The sequence below is a fragment of the Podarcis vaucheri genome (assembly GCF_965113315.1).
Source record: "Podarcis vaucheri genome assembly, chromosome: 4".
NCBI lineage: Eukaryota > Metazoa > Chordata > Lepidosauria > Squamata > Lacertidae > Podarcis > Podarcis vaucheri.
The window spans coordinates 675248-692591 of record NC_138762.1 but is presented as its reverse complement, the minus strand read 5'-3'; the positions used below and the strand labels follow the sequence as shown (position 1 = coordinate 692591).

General features: G+C 51.0%; 1 protein-coding gene across 1 annotated transcript in view; it reads right to left on the bottom strand.

Annotated features, from left to right (window-relative positions):
• The window catches only part of LOC309531588 (uncharacterized protein), a gene marked incomplete at its 3' end in the record, with an annotated part of 400889 nt that extends 389914 nt beyond the window's left edge, over positions 1–10975 (bottom strand). The window contains exon 1 of the mRNA XM_082221178.1: positions 10131–10975. Coding sequence (XP_082077304.1) covers positions 10131–10532 — 402 coding nt within the window. The 5' untranslated portion in view covers positions 10533–10975. The remainder of the gene's footprint in view (positions 1–10130) is intronic.
• Between the last annotated feature and the right edge of the window lie 6369 nt (positions 10976–17344).

Below are 17344 nucleotides of genomic sequence, written 5' to 3'. Positions count from 1 at the left end.
TGTCCAACGGAGGCCTCTCTGCCTCACAGGAATCCAGGTCCATTTCTGCAAAACGATCCTTTTCCTGAAAAAGCAACAAGGATTCAAAATAGAGAATGAATGACAAGAAATAGCAGAATGATAATGGAAAAGTAAAAAACTTTAAGGGTGTGAGATCTCATTCCATGGATGTCTTCCCAGAAAAAGGATGGGCCATCAGCAGAGCATTATGGGATGTTCTCCATCCTCTCTTTGGAGCCCCTAATAATAATAATAATAATAATAATAATAATAATTTTTCATTTCTACCCCACCCTCCCTGGCCGGAGCCAATCTTTTGGCGGCTAACATCATAAATCTAACACAGTATACAAAGAACATAAGAACAGGCAATCGATTAAAATACTTCTTAAAATTAGTTCAAAACAAATTAAAATCTGGACAGACGGCAGTCCACTGGTATAATGATAATAATAATAATAATAATAATAATAATAATAATAATAATAATAATTTATTATTTATACCCCGCCCATCTGGCTGGATTTCCCCAGCCACTCTGGGCGGCTTCCAAAAGAATATTAAAATACTGCGATACATCAAACATTAAAAACTTCCCTAAACAGGGCTGCCTTCAGATGTCTTCTAAAAGTCTGGTAGTTGTTCTTCTCTTTGACATCTGGTGGGAGGGCATTCCACAGGGAGGGCGCCACTACCGAGAAGGCCCTCTAGCTTGTTCCCTGTAACTCGGCCTGTCGCAGTGAGGGAACCACCAGAAGGCCCTCAGTGCTGGACCTCAGTATTCGGGTAGAACGATGGGGGTGGAGACGCACCTTCAGGTATACTGGACCGAGGCCATTTAGGGCTTTAAAGGTCAGCAGCAACACTTTGAATTGTGCTCGGAAACGCACTGGGAGCCAATGTAGGTCTTTCAAGACCGGTGTTATATGGTCTCAGCCGCCCCCCCCCCCCAGTCACCAGTGTGGCTGCTGCATTCTGGATTAGTTGTAGTTTCCGGGTCACCTTCAAAGGTAGCCCCACGTAGAGCGCATTGCAGTAGTCCAAGCGGGGAGATAACCAGAGCATGCACCACTCTGGCGAGGCAGTCCGCGGGCAGGTAGGGTCTCAGCCTACGTACCAGATGGAGCTGGTAAACAGCTGCCCTGGACACAGATTTGACCTGTGCCTCCATGGACAGCTGTGAGTCCAAAATGACTCCCAGGCTGCGCACCTGGTCCTTCAGGGGCACAGTTACCCCATTCAGGACCAGGGAGTCCTCCACACCTGCCCGCCTCCTATCCCCCAGAAACAGTACTTCTGTCTTGTCAGGATTCAATCTCAATCTGTTAGCCACCATCCATCCACCAACCAACTGCCTCCAGACACTCACACAGGACCGTCACCGCCTTCACTGGTTCTGATTTGAAAGAGAGGTAGAGCTGGGTATCATCTGCATACTGATGAACACTCAGCCCAAACCTCCTGATGATCTCTCCCAGTGGCTGCATGTAAATGTTGAAAAGCATGGGGGAGAGGACAGAACCCTGAGGCACCCCACAAGTGAGAGCCTAGGGGTCTGAACACTCATCCCCCACCACCACTTTCTGAACACGGCCCAGGAGGAAGGAGCGGAACCACTGTATGACAGTGCCCCCAGCTCCCAGCCCCTCAAGACGGTCCAGAAGGATGTTATGGTCGATGGTATCAAACGCCGCTGAGAGATCCAGCAGAACTAGGAAACAGCTCTCACCTTTGTCCCTAGCGCGCCGGAGATGATCCACCAGTGCGACCAAGGCAGTTTCAGTCCCATGATGAGGCCTGAATCCCGACTGGAAGGGATCCAAATGGTCCGCTTCTTCCAGGCGTGCCTGGAGTTGTTCGGCAACCACTCGCTCAATCACCTTGCCCAAGAATGGAAGATTTGAGACTGGGCGATAGTTGGCCATCGTGGCTGCATCTAAAGATGGTTTTTAAAGAAGCAGTTTAATAACCGCCTCTTTCAGCGGGTCTGGGAAGGCTCCCTCACGGAGGGAAGCATTCACCACCCCACGAAGCCCATTGCTCAGTCCTTCCCGGCTAGCTTTTATAAGCCAGGATGGGCAAGGATCCAGGAGACAGGTGGTTGGTTTCACTCGTCCAAGCAGCCTGTCCGCAAAGATATATCACCTGCCTGATAACAAATGTTGGAAATGTAAGGAAACTGAAGGAGCATTCTTTCACCTCTGGTGGACCTGCCCTAGGGTTAAGGCTTTCTGGGAAATGATATATAATGAGTTGAAAAAGGTATTTAAGTATACCTTCCCTAAGAAACCAGAGGCCTTCCTTTGGGGCATTGTTGGCCAGAGGGTGTTAAAGAAGGACCGAACTTTCTTTATTGTCAGGGAACTGACATCGGAGGAAAGGGAAGTGGTAGGGCTCCCAGAGACTGGGAGAGAGTCAACAGCCAAAGCAGGGACCAGCAGGGGGAGCGCGGGGTCTCTGGAGGAGGATCTCAGTAATGCTGAGAGAGACGCAGCAGCCCAGGCAGGAAGCAGCAGGGGAGAGAAAGGGGTGAGAGACACTTCGAGCGAAAATAGCGGGGAGGTGTCAGAAGCAACTGCAGGGAGACCTATGCTTCGCCGGAAGCTGTCACGTCGTGAGTCCAGGAGACGCGTTTCCGTTAAGGAACTTCTTTGCTGGAAGCGCTTCCGCAGACAGCCACTGTCGGACTCTACAAGTGACTAAGAGCAGACATGTCTGAGGAGCTCTGTCACACACAGAGGTTTGTGGGGCCGCACAAACTCTGAAGGGGCACTATTTTAAGCACAAGCAGCTAATCATCCCCTGATAGCAGTCCGACAGTCTCTGTACGCTGCCTGTGCAGGAGAAAGCATCATGAGCGACCCAGCAGGAGCCGGAGCCGCAGGGGGTGGAGCTGGTCCAAGCTTGGAAGACAGATACCGAGCATTGGAGGTCCAACTTGCGCTGCAGACGGCGAGGCTCGAGGAGAGGAGGGCTCAAGATGCAGACAAGAAGGGGAGAACCACTCAGTTCCCCAGAAAGGTACCAGGATTAGTGCAGAAGTTTGGGGGGGACCCCAAGGATTACCATGCCTTTAGGACTGAAATGCAATATGCCCTGAATGTGCAGTTTGATGAGTTCCCTGATGAGGAATCGCGAGTTGCTTTCGTAATTGGGCATCTTGAGAAGGGGGCGCGAGACTGGGTTCGACCCCTGATGGCAACGCACAACGATATCCTGAAGGACACTATGAAATTCTTTCGTGCAATGGATATCATGTTTTCCAGCGATATTGAGGAAGGGGTGGTGCGCAGACAGCTAATGGCTTGCAAGCAGGGAAGCAGATCTGTCCGTGAGTACTGGACTGAATTTACCATGCTGATTCACAGATTGGGGTGGGATTTATCGGCAGCACCCATTCAGATGCTATTTGAAGAAGGTCTTTCTTCAGCTGTGAAAGACGAGCTGGCCAGGAGCCCCAGGGCGGTGTCTATGGATCAGCTGACCAAATCTGCGCTGACCATTGGAGCGCGCCAGGAGGCAAGAGCCTTGGAGAGGCGGGAAGGGAGAGGGGAACGTTGGAAGGAGTTACGCATTCCAGACATTCCTGAGCCAGCTTTCCCGCCGGCAGAGCCGATGGAAATCGGAACAGCCCGCGCGCGCGCAGTTTCAAAGCCCAGTGAGGGGGCGAAGAAGGAGGGAAAGGGAGCCCGGAAATGCTATCTCTGCCAACAGCCAGGCCACTTTGCCAGAGTCTGCCCCCAGAGGAAGGAATGGCAAGGGATGGTGGGAACTGTTGAGGGGGAAGAGCAGGGAGAAACGGAGCAGGTAAAAGCCAACGCCTGGTTGCCAGCAGGGCACTGCAGCCAGGCCAAAGAGCAGTGAAAGTGCCCCTTCCCCAAGTGCCAGTGCCAGAAGCTCCTCGACCTGCTCTAGTGATTGAAGTGTCGCTAGAGTTGCAAAATGGACACCCCCTAAAAATAAAGGCGCTGTTGGACTCAGGCAGCTCCTGCAATTTCATGAGCAAGGAGTTTGCTGCTGAACACCAGATACAGACTATCCCCTTAAGCAACCCCCTGCAGGTGACCACGATCGATGGCAGGGAACTGTTGGGAGGAGGCGTCAGCTTGCAGACCATCCCAATGATAATGAGGGTGGCAAGGCACACAGAACTGATAGCGTTTAATGTGGCCACCTTGGGAGGCGCTCCCATTATTTTGGGAATGAGCTGGCTAGCCCTACATGATCCGCTGGGGGGCTGGCATTAAAGAGTGGTTTCCTTCGGTTCCGCACATTGCTTAGAACACTGCAGGGGGGAAAAGGGGTCAGCAGGGGCCCAAGCCACCCTAGCAGGGACGGAAGTGATGGAGAAGGGGAAGGTGCCACCACAGTATGCTGATCTCAGCGACGTGTTCAGCGAGAAGGAAGCTGACCAACTACCCCCGCATAGGCCCTTTGATTGCCAGATCAATTTACTCCCTGGAGCACAGCTTCCTGTAGGCAGGTTGTATGCCATGTCAGACAGGGAGATGCAGGAGTTGCGAGCGTTCATTGACAAGAACCTGAAGAGAGGCTTCATCAGAGAGTCCAAGGCAGCGGGGGGTAGCCCAGTGTTTTTTGTGGATAAAAAAAACACGGACAAGCCGAGGCTGGTATGTGACTTTCGGGCCCTAAATGCAGTGACAGAGCCGGCGGCTTTTCCTATGCCCAGGATTGATGATATTTTGACCAGGGTGCGAAAAGGAAAGATTTTTACAAAGCTGGACCTAAGGGGGGCGTACAACCTGATACGTATAAGGAAAGGGGATGAATGGAAGACCACCATGTTCACCCCTTTGGGGGCATTTGAATACCTCGTTATGCCTTTTGGATTACAAGCAGGCTCCGCGTGTTTTCAAGCCTTTATGAACCATGTACTGGGGCCTTTGCTCTACAAGAATTGCGTGGCCTTCTTAGATGACGTGTTGGTGTATTCGGAGAATGAGGAGCAACATGTGAGAGACGTCAGAGAAGTGTTGAGCAGGCTGCAAGCCAACAGACTGTGGGTGAAACTGGAGAAGTGTCAGTTTCATACCAAGGAGGTGGAATTCCTGGGGTACCGCTTGTCAGACAAGGGGTTGGCCATGGACCCCGGCAAGGTTCAAGCGGTGCTGGAATGGAAAACACCCAAGACTAAGAAGGATGTGCAGAGGTTCCTAGGGTTTGGAAACTTTTATCGTAAGTTCATCCGAAACTTCGCCCACCTGACGGCGCCCATCACGGACTGTCTCAGCAGCAAAAAGAAGTTTGTTTGGACGGGGGAGGCGGAGCGAGCGTTTGAGGAACTGAAAAGGGCCTTCGCCTCTGACGAACAACTTCTACATGTGGATTTACAAAAAAAGCTGAGGGTCGAAACAGACGCTTCTGACAGAGCTATAGGGGCGGTGCTTCTTCTGCAGCCGGGGAAGGAGGGGTCCGAGTGGCGACCGTGTGCCTTCTTTTCGCGAAAGCTGAACAAATCTGAGAGAAACTACACGGTGTACGACCGGGAACTTCTTGCAATTTATGAGGCCTTCCGGAGATGGAGGCACCTACTAATTGGTGCACAACAGAAGGTGCAAGTGCGCACGGACCATAAGAATCTAGAGTATTGGAGAACTGCGCGAGTGCTCAACCAACGGCAGTTGAGATGGGCCCAGGAGTTCTCCAAATTTAACTTTGAGATTTGTTACGTACCAGGCCCGGAGAACGTTAGGGCGGACGCTCTCTCACGCAAACCCGAATATTTGGAGGGAGAGGGTGCACCCGAAGAGACCCATGTCATTCCCGAGGACCGCTGGGTGTGTGGGGCGGCATTGGTGGGGCTAAGGGAACTGGTAGAGGGAACGGTGCAGGATGAATATGCCCAGGACAAACTCAGGGGTCTCAGGAGGGAGGGAGACAAACCCGGGGGTTTTGAGGAGAGAAACGGGGCGTTGTACTACAAGGGAGCGTTATACATACCTGAAGGGGGATTGAGGGAAAAGGTACTCAAGCAACTGCACGATAGCCCCACAGCAGGGCATTTTGGGCAACACAAAACCATGTGGCTGGTTACCAGGGAATTCTGGTGGCCCAAGGTCAGGGAAGATGTGCGGGAGTATGTGAGAGGGTGTGACCGATGTCAACGAGCCAAGGGGGAGAGGCGGGCACCGGCAGGTTTATTAGAACCACTACCCACGCCGGAAAGACCATGGGAGGCAGTGGCAATAGATTTCATGACTGATCTGCCCAGGTCCAAAGGGAAGACAGCCATTATGGTTGTGGTAGACCTGTTAACCAAGATGGCCCACTTTATAGCCTGCTCACATGCGGTCACAGCAGAAGAAACCGCTAAATTGTTTGTGGAAAATGTGTTTAGATTGCATGGTGCCCCCTTGAGGGTGGTTTCGGACCGAGGGAAACAATTTACTTCCAGGTTCTGGAGGAAGCTCATGAGCTTATTGCATGTAGAGGTGAATTTTTCCACTGCCCGCCATCCAGAAACCAACGGGCAGGCGGAAAGAGCTAATGGTGTCCTCCAGCAATATTTGAGGTGTTATGTGAATGACAGAGAGAATGATTGGGTGGAGAAGCTGGCGTTGGCAGAATTTGCCTATAACAATGCAGAGAACGTGTCCACGGGAATGAGCCCTTTTTTGGCCAATCACGGGTGTCATCCCCGAGCCTTCCCAGGGGGGGAGGGGGAGAACTGGAGCGTTCCAGCCGCAGAACAGTTCGTTGAAGAAATGGAAGCGATCCATCGCCAGCTCCAACTCAATTTAAACAGGGCGAAGGAGGAATATAAGAGGCAGGCAGACAAAACCAGAAGGGAAGGAGAAGGCATTAGGGTGGGGGACCAGGTGTGGTTGTCCACCCAAGGGTTACCATTTAAAGGAGGTTGTAAGAAGTTAAGACCCAAAAGACTGGGCCCATTTGAAGTCACGCAACAGGTCAACCCAGTGGCTTTCAGACTCCGGTTACCGAACCACATGAAGTTGCACCCAGTGTTCCACAGATCATTGCTGTCACCGTATATAGGGGACAGAGAGGGGAGGGTCAATAGGGGACCAGCTATGGAGGAAAAAGAACACAGCTACCATGTAGCAGAGATTCTCGATTCCAGGTGGAGGGGAGAGCAAGTAGAGTATTTGGTAATGTGGGAAGGGGAGCCGGAGTCGGAAAACACCTGGGTCAGGGCAGAGGATGTAGATGACGAGGTTTTGATTGAAACTTTTCATCAGAGATTCCCTCGAAAACCCCAGCCAGTGGCGAGGTTCCGGAGGGAATACTTCGCCACCACCGACGAAGAAGAAGAGTTGGAGGGGTTCGCTGATTCCGAGGTGGAGGAGGATTCAGCGAGTCGGAACGAAGACCGATGGAGGGAAATGTTCGAGACGTCTGAAGATGAAGAGGATTCTTTTAGGGGTTTCAGCTCCTCACCGCCCAGAGAAGAGAGTAGGGGCGGGGGAGAGGGGGGCCCTGGAGGGGAGGTGGATGTCAGGGAACTGACATCGGAGGAAAGGGAAGTGGTAGGGCTCCCAGAGACTGGGAGAGAGTCAACAGCCAAAGCAGGGACCAGCAGGGGGAGCGCGGGGTCTCTGGAGGAGGATCTCAGTAATGCTGAGAGAGACGCAGCAGCCCAGGCAGGAAGCAGCAGGGGAGAGAAAGGGGTGAGAGACACTTCGAGCGAAAATAGCGGGGAGGTGTCAGAAGCAACTGCAGGGAGACCTATGCTTCGCCGGAAGCTGTCACGTCGTGAGTCCAGGAGACGCGTTTCCGTTAAGGAACTTCTTTGCTGGAAGCGCTTCCGCAGACAGCCACTGTCGGACTCTACAAGTGACTAAGAGCAGACATGTCTGAGGAGCTCTGTCACACACAGAGGTTTGTGGGGCCGCACAAACTCTGAAGGGGCACTATTTTAAGCACAAGCAGCTAATCATCCCCTGATATTTATGTATGCAACAACAGCAGCAAGAATACTTATCGCAAAACTCTGGAAGACCCAAGAGTTGCCCACTCTGGAAGAATGGCAGACGCAACTGATAGACTATATGGAATTGGCAGAAATGACTGGCAGAATCCGAGACCTGGGAGAAGAGGCAGTGGAAGAGGACTGGAAAAAGTTTAAGGACTATTTACAAAAACATTGTAAATTGTATGAGTGTTAAGAAGGATGCAGGACTGAAAACAACACGGCACCAGCAATTTAGTTGAAAGAAACATGAGAATAAGTGAGATTTGAGAAATAAGATAAATTTTGGAATGACATTATGTCTAAATTAAGTATTTAAGTATTTGATAAAAATGTTTAAAGTTGGGGACATAATATTTGAAAACTACAAAATAAGAGTTGAAATAAGGTGATAAATTGCTGTTTATAATTCTATAACTGGGAACGTAGGGATGGGAGATGCGAGGAAGTCCAAAAGTTTAAGAAAAAATGGATGTTAGATATTTGATTTTGTGGTGTGTTTGTTACTATATGTTTGTTTGTTTTTTGCTTTTTTCTATTGTTCTTTGTTTGTTGTATTTGGGTGAGGGTGTTATATGTGTTTGGTGAATTTAATGTTTAAAATCTTTAATAAATATCTTTTTTAAAAAAACAAGCAGCCTGTCCACATCCTCGGAGGTAACAGATTGGAACTGATCCCACGCAATTTGACTAGACAGGACTCTAGCACTCTCCTGCCCCGGCCCTGCTCCCATGGTGGCGTCTACCTCTTCCCGAATCTGAGCGACTTTATCTGCAAAAAACTTTGCAAAATCATTGCAGGAGATCATGTGGCCCCTACTGGGCCCTGATGTAGCAGGTGCTTCCGCTAAATTGCAGACCACCTGAGAAAGTCTCCTGCTGCTGTTTTCTACAGATGCAATAGAGGTGGTGAAGAATGTCTTCTTCGCCGTCCCTATCGCCACTTGGTAGGCTCGACGTTGAGCTCTAACCTGTGTCCGGTCAGATTCAGAATGGGTCATCCGCCACTGGCGCTCTAGCCGTCTCAACGATTGTTTCATTGCCCTCAGATCCGTGGAAAACCACGGGGCTGTCCGGGCTCCATGCAATCGGAGAGGGCGCTTCAGAGCCAAACAGTCAATAGCCCTGGTTAACTCCACATTCCAGCGGGCCACCAGGGAATCAGCTGAAAGGCCATCAACTTGGGATAAAGCATCCCCTACCACTCTCTGGAAACCATTTGGATCCATTAAGTGGCGGGGGCGGACCATCTGAATCGGTCCCACCTCCCTGCAGAGGGGATGGGTCGCAGAGAAGTCCAGGTGCACCAGGAAGTGGTCTGACCATGGCACTTCTTTCGTTTCGCTTTTACTTAGTGTCAGATCACCAACATCCATAGAGGTAAACACCAGGTCCAAGGCATGTCCACGGCTATGGGTTGGGCCAAACTTATTCAGGGACAGCCCCATGGAGGCCATGCTTTCCACGAAGTCCCGAGCGGCCCCTTGTAAGGTCGTGTCAGCATGGATGTTAAAATCCCCTAGGACGACCAAGCTAGGTGTCTCCAGGAGAACATCCGCCACGACCTGAAGCAGCTCAGGCAGGGAATCCTTGGTGCAGCGGGGAGGTCGGTACACCAGAAGGAATCCTGTACTGCCCCTATTGCCCAACTTCCAGAACATGCACTCAGAGAACTGGGTCTTCCCAATAGGACGCCTGGTGCAAACTAATGACTTCCTAAAAATCACTGCAACCCCCCCTCCCCGCCCTCATGACCTGGGTTGCTGTGTGTAAGAGAAACCTGGTGGACAAGCAGCGGCAAGGACAGGCCCATCTGCTTCATCCAACCAAGTCTCTGTTACACATGCCAGGTCAAATCCTCCATCCATGATCAAGTCAAGTAAAAATGAGAGTGGTTAATATTCGCTAGGGCCAACTACTGTTACCACTGGTCTTATAAAGGAGGTGTGAGCGGGCTAGGAAGCCTCTTTAATGCTTATTCTTGTACTGAAAGAAAAGAATCAGACTGAACCCTCAACAAAGGCCTGGCGGAACAGCTCTGTCTTGCATGCTCTGAGGAAAGATGTCAAATCCCACAGTGCCCTGGTCTCTTGTGAGAGAGCGTTCCACCAGGACGGAGCCACATCCGAAAAGGCCCTGGCTCTGGTCAAGGTAGTATCCAGAGGAAAGTCTCCCTCACCTGCTTCCTCTCCTCTGCCTGACTCAGGAGGAAACCTTCGGCCAGGGCCACCGCCTGGGAACTGGTCTCCGCTCCGCATTCCCTCACCCAACTCTCCATCTCCGGTGGAAGGACAGCCAGGAACTGCTCCAAGATCACCAGGTCCAGGATCTCAGCTTTCGTGTGCCTTTCTGGCTTCAGCCACTGATGGCAAAGGTGGTAGAGTCGGCTGCAAACCTCTCGGGGTCCTTTGGCCTCCTGGCAGCAGAACTGCCTCAACTGCTGGCTCTGCACCTCTGAGCGGAGGGTGTCCTCCTCACCCAGGATCTTCAGCACAGAGTTTTCCCAGAATCCCCCACTGCTCCCAGTTTGGTTGGCATGGCCTCTTCCTGCTTCAGGGCCAGCTGGGTCTTGCTCCTCCATCTGTGCTCTCAGGAAGCCTCTGAGAGATTGGAAGGAACCCTTTGGTCTTCTGCCAAGTTCTGTCCGTCTGAATGAGAAGCTCTAGCAAATCCTAGAAAGCAAATACATTGTTCTGTTACAGAATTTGTAGGTCAGGAGAAGAAACAGATCCCTGAACAAGCATGGATGAGTCTTGCCAGGAATCAGGACTGGACGGGACCAGAGCCCAAACCATGAGATACCTTTTTGAAAAGAAAGAGGAGGAGGAAGGGGAGAAGAAGTCAGTCTCCAGCCCTCTAGCAATGCAGAATGTGGAGGCAACTGAAGGGATTTCTGGGAGATGAGTCAGCCTGGTTGCTCCTGCCTTCCAGTCAATGCATGAAGTCAGAACTGACTGACAAGGGAGTCATTTGAAAAATGGATGCCTGGCTCTAGTGGGGGTCCTCATCCGGGGGTCCTCAGGAGTTGCTCCCCACCCCCACTCCCCTGCTTTAGTCTCCTTTTCTTGCACTTGGACTCTCTGCCGCTCTCAAGACAGACTCCTGGGGTGGGGTCCTTTTTCTTTGCTCTGAGGGCCAGGTATACATCTGTTCAACCCCTTGAGGGCCAAGTGGGTGGGGCCAAATACATCTCCTTTGGAATTTAGGCAGCTAATTGATTATTATTATTCTCTTAGATGGCTTAACACACACACAGCCCTTGATGCCAAGGTCCCTGGAGGCTCAGGGAGTAGCAGCGCCCATTTCCGGCTGCTTTGCCAGCAACAATCCCTTTGGGAGAGAGAGGATGTGGTCCTGGGATGCCCTGCTCTGGGTGCGAGGGGATTGCTGCAGTGGCCTCCGGGGGGAGCTGCCCTGGGAGACACTGGGAAACTGGTCCCCAATGCAGCAGCCAGACTCTGGGAAACTGGGATCCCTCTCTTTATTCCTGCCCTTTCTCTCCCACCTTAACTTCCTTGCTCCACATCGGGTTTTATTTATTGGGGGGGGGACTAGTCCACCTCCTAGTCCAGCTTTGGAAAACCATTTGCAGATGTTTCCTCTGTTGTGCAGTGATGCTGAGCGACGTCACACAGAGTCAAAGTCCCAGGGACTCCTTTGTTTGAAGAAGGGAGATTTTTTCTGAAAGGGGGGGGCGGAAGGTCAAATGAGTTTGGGATCCTGTGATCTGCAGGAAGGAGAGCGTGGCAGACCTGGCCCCTCCCTGGCAGGACCCTCTCCTCCTCCCTGACTTGGGGTCCCCCCCCCTTTCTCCTTCCCTGACCTTCCTCCTGGGGAGTCTGGCAAAAAGCTCTGGCTCTCAGCCCCGGGGCTCCTCCCTCCTCTGGGTAGCAGGAGCATAGCGGGGGGGGGTCTTTGCACCCCTGACCCTCTCCCCCCTGACTTGGGGGTGTCCCCCCTGCAGGAACAGATCAGGCCCCCCCCCCCGGCCTCCTCCCCTGCTGCAGCCCTGGGACCCCCACCAGATCCCAGAGAGAGAGGAGACTCACCAGATCCCAGGAGGGAGAGCGAGGCAGCCCTTGCAGGAGAGACACACCAAAGCAACACCCCCCTTCCTTGCAGGAAAGGACCTGTCCCCCCCCCCTCTGCTTCCTGGCCTCTCTAGGAAGGCAGCTCGGTTCCCTTTAACCCTTGCAGTGCCGAGTCCCCCTTGGCAAAACCTCAGATTCTTCTTTTTCTATGGATTTCGGGGGGGGGGCAGCTGCCCCCCTGGCTCCCTCAGTGCCCAGATATCCTTTTGGGGGCTCAGAGCATCTCCTTCCCTTGGCCAGAAGCCGGAGGAAGAGTTTGCAGGGAAAAGGGCTTTGCAGGAAGGAAGGAAGGAAACTCACCCCAGAATTCAGGAAGGGGAGGAATGAAGGGGGGTGGGCTTGATCCGCAGGGGGGCAATTTCAAAAGTCTGGATCAGGCCTTGCACCCCATTTTTCTGGGTCCCTCCCCTCTCCTGCAAGTGAGGGGAGCCCCCTCTTGCAACAGATCAATCAAGGCCAAGCTGCTGTTTTGCTCCACCTTATCCTGGTTGGTGTCTTTCTTTATCATAGAATCCTAGAGTTGGAAGAGACCCCAAGGGCCATCGAGTCCAACCCCCTGCCAAGCAGGAAACACCATCAGAGCACTCCTGACATATGGTTGTCAAGCCTCTGCTTAAAGACCTCCAAAGTAGGAGACTCCACCACACTCCTTGGCAGCAAATTCCACTGTCCAACAGCTCTTACTGTCAGGAAGTTCTTCCTAATGTTTAGGTGGAATCTTCTTTCTTGTAGTTTGGATCCATTGCTCCGTGTCCGCTTCTCTGGAGCAGCAGAAAACAACCTTTCTCCCTCCTCTATATGACATCCTTTTATATATTTGAACATGGCTATCATATCATAACTATCATATCATATCATAACTACATGACTCCTACATCTGGTGGCCGGAATCTGAGCATCCTGGATCCTGCCCCATGGCTCCCCCTGCCCTCCACCAAACACCCAGCGAGTGTCACAAAAGAGATCTTCACATTTCCCTGTTTCCCAGCCAAGTTCATCCCACCCTTTTGTCTTCCTCTTGGTTTGTTCTTTCTGGAATGGCTCCCTCTCTGGCACTCAGGTCTCAGGAGGCCAGGGATTATCCCTCAGGCAGAGGGGCTGCGGAGGAGCTGAGCTCACAGGTCGAGATGAATTTCTGAAGTTTCCCCACTGAGCCAGTACATAGAGACATTGATCAGTGAATTCTTACATTTGGTATCGTGCAGCAGAGGCCCTTTGAATAGAAGTAGGAACTGCGATGAAGTGTTTTGTGGGGACAAGTCACAAAAGTGATGGTGCTGATTTTGGGGGTGGGCTGCATGTGCATGATGTCTGCTGGAGGGGCAGCCCCTCCCTCCCCCAACCTAGACACAAATTCCTGCAACCGTTTGACAAGCGCAGCCGCTGGCGCATCTTTGGTCAATGAGCACACCCAGTCTCAAGTCCTTTAGAGATAAAGTAGGTATACATTTCAGTAATACCTGGGTATATATGTATTTTGTTTTTTTAGCTGGATCAACATTATTTATTACTTCTTAACAGGTAGATGGTTAAGAGCTTAGGCGGCTTCAGTGGCAGCCCCTGGCCCCCACCCCTTGCACCCCCCAGGTAAAGACGGCCCTAGCCCTCTCCGAGGGTCCGTCCAGCTCTGGGCTGCTGCTGCTGCTACTCACTTGCAATCATAATTAAAGCTTGCTGCGTGTCCTCCCCAGCGTGGGAAGAGCACACCCACTCTTTCCTGCCCCCCCCCCCCCGGTAGGGGAAAGAGATGGTCAGAAACGTCTATTTACATTGCTTTATTTCTGACTCTTCAGCATAACAGAAATCATGTCTGCTCTCTTCAAGCATCGGCAAACAAGTGACAAAGACTTCCTGTACAAGGGTGTTATGTACTGAGTTGAATAGGATCCAAACTGAAGCAGTCTGATTGGTCCTAGAACAATAGGATCCAAATTGCAGCAGTCTGATTAGTCCTAGAACAATGGATTCAGAATGCAGCAGTCTGATTGGTCCTAGAACAATGCAGCAGTATGATTGGTTGGCAGGAACCACCCAATCCTGCTCCAGATAGAAGTGAATCCACAACCTGATTGGCTTACAGTAGAATTCCGGAATTAGCCAATCATGTGCAGCCCATTGTGTAAATAATGTATATAAAGCAGATACTGTGAGGGGACTTCCATTCATTCCTCCTCATCACTATGAGCTGAATAAAGAGCATGAAATCACTTTGCGACTCTGAGTATATTTCAAAGAGCAAGAGGAAGAGCTTATATTACACTCTGAGCTTATTCCGGTGCATTGCCCTACGTTGATTGATTCTACTGAGGGGATCAGACCTTGTGTGAGCAGAATGCTGTCCAGATGGACACTGTGCCATGGCGCCCAGACAAGAATGTGTGGCTGGTGTCTCCTGGGTTTTCTTCACTCCAAACGTCATAGAGACCAGTTTTCATAGAGACCAGTTTTTAGCATTTTTAGCAACTTGTAAGAGTCCCTAATTGTTGGGGGTTTCCTTCGGAGGAAGGTTGCCCATGGGGTTGTAGGGGGGGTGTCTTTCAGGGATATGCTTTTCATATTTAGGTTGAGGTCACCCCCCCCCCCAGAATTGCTTCCCCTTCGGAGGAGAGGAACTTGTTTAATGTTTTTGGGATGAACTCTAGATGTTTCAAGTCTGGGGCATATATGGAGCCAATTGTCAGTTTAGTTTTGCCATCTAGTGTCCCTTTAGCAAAAATGAGTCTGCCTCTTTTGTCTCTGAGGACTGTTGTGGCTTTGAAGTTCAGGTCTCTACTGAGTATTATGGCTACTCCACAGGACTTCGCTGAGCCAGGTGCAACTCATTGTTGACTGAAGCAGGGATCGCTCAGGAGTTTGGGAGGGTTGTGTATTTATTGTAGGAAGGCGGTGTGTGGTTTCATGGTGTTTACATACAAGGTGATGTATTTTCTTTTGATGGGGTTTCCCAACCCCCTCACATTTAATGCAATTGCTTTTAAGCTAGCCATCTTGCTTATCTACTATATAGGGTGATTCCATGCCAGCCCTTTCGGGTAGCCCTGTGTCTCCCACCTTGTATTGTCTATCAAACCAGTGAAATTGCGCTGACCTAGAGGTTAAAATTAGATTTGGGTTAAAGAGTGGGGGGTGGGTTGCAGAAATTATCCCCTATGTAGTCATATAGGTGTTTATTGTGGCTAGATGATGCCGCATTCTGGATTAGTTGCAGTTTCTGAGTCACCTTTGAAGCCCCACCCAGAGCGCATTGCAGTAGTCCAAGCGGAAGATAACCAGAGCATGCACCACTCTGGCGAGACAGTCCATGGGCAGGTAGGGTCTCAGCCTGCGTACCAGATGGAGCTGGTAAACAGCTGCCCTGGAAACAGATTAGACCTGTGCCTCCATGGACAGCTCCGAGTCCAAAATGACTCCCAGGCTGCGCACCTGGTCCTTCAGGGGCACAGTTACCCCATTCAGGACCAGGGAATCCTCCACACCTGCCCGCCTCCTGTCCCCCAGAAACAGTACTTCTGTCTTGACAGGATTCAACCTCAATCTGTTGGCCGCCATCCATCCTCCAACCGTCTTTGGGACGCCTATGTTGGATATAGGGTCCATAAGCAATGTTGATAATGTTATTAACATCACTGGTATGTTGGGGTAGGGATGAGGGTGTTGATATGCTCTGGCAGCCCCAATGTGCTGCTTGTTTGTCAGGTTTTAGCCTGTTTGTGGATTGTTTTATTGAGGTTGGGGTGAAGCATGACCACCTGGAGGAATTCTACCCTTATGCTTTTCATATAATCAGTTAGCCATATAACCATATATCCTTATAATGATTTTTATATAATCCATGTTTGAATCATGACGGCTTCTGCAAAAGCTGATAGCAAATTGCTTAGATCGGAAGAATCCGAAATGAACTCTGCCCCAGTTCGCTTCCCTTGTTCTTCTCAATGTCTCGCTAACATAAGGGGGAAGCAATAAATCTGCTGTGCTGGCACTTTCCCCCCTGTCCAGACAGGGTCCCGAGTAGCTCAAACAGGAAGATGCTAACCGCAGAATGTCCCGGTATAGCAGATGGCCGCGTAGGAGCATAAGGGCCGAAGTTCCTTCTTCTTCCTTCTTACCATAAATCAGGGGAAAGGTTAAATGCATGTTCAGACTGAAAAAGCAGAAGTTGGGAGGGAACTCTTTACATGATCAGGGGGCAAGGCTAGAATGCGCTCATTGGTTTTCTTTTTGCTGCCGTGTGCGATTGTATTGATTATTTCATGTATGTACTCAGGTATAAAGCCTCTGGGCACTGGAGCCCGGGGCCCAGTCTTTTGGAAAGGATTCCACTGGGCCTCTTATTGCTCAGCAATAAATATCACTTTCTTTTTCTCCACTGCTGCGTCTGTCAATTCTGGGACACAATTTGAGTGGCTCACTGGTACCTTAAAAATCCTGGCAACAAGGGGAATTATTTTACTTAGTAAGGCGTGGGGAGTGGTGCTGAGAGTGAATTGTAGATTGCTGGGTAATGGGGAGTGTCTTTTTATGTCACCTGCACTGGTTTTGGGTGGGGATCTCCGTGGAGGTGTGAGGCTGGGGGGGAATATTGATCATATTAGCTGTATTGATGGCTTGGGGGGAGAGGAAAAGGAGGAGGGGGTCACCAGTCCATCGGGTTGAGGTGATTTCTGGTTGCTTCATTCTGCCTTCTGCCACATTGGCCTCCGCTCCCCATTTGGTGTCCTCCGCAAATGGGATGAGCACCCCCTCAGTTCCTTCATCCAAGTCGTTCATAAAGACGTTGAACAACAACGGGCCCAGGACAGAACCCTGCAGCACCCCTCTTGTCACTTTCCCCCAGGATGATGAGGAACCATGAAAGAGTCCTCTTTGGGTTCAGTTAGTCAAATCCACCTAACAGTTACTTCGTTCAGCCCACATTTTAGAAGCTTAATCGCAAAAATATTATGGGGGATGTATAATGGGAATTGGGGTTGCTTGTGCGTAAACTGCAAACTGCTCCATGCTAGTCGTATAGCTAAACCTTTCCCTGGTTAGACAGCCCTTACAACGCGACTGTCTTATTCACTGGCAGAATCCATGAGTGGGCGTTTCCTAAACTTCCTCCAACATAGAAATTCTTTGACGCCCAGTCTCCTCCTAGATTCTCTGCGCAGAAGCCTTCTGCGCAGCGTGGGCGTGCCAAGCGGAGGTCCTGTGCTCTCTCCGCTGATTTCACTAGAAGAGTCTCGGAGCCTCCCCTCCGCAGTACTCTCAGCCTCCCCTTTCTCCCTGGTGTCCCCTGAATTTCCTTCCCCAGCAGAAG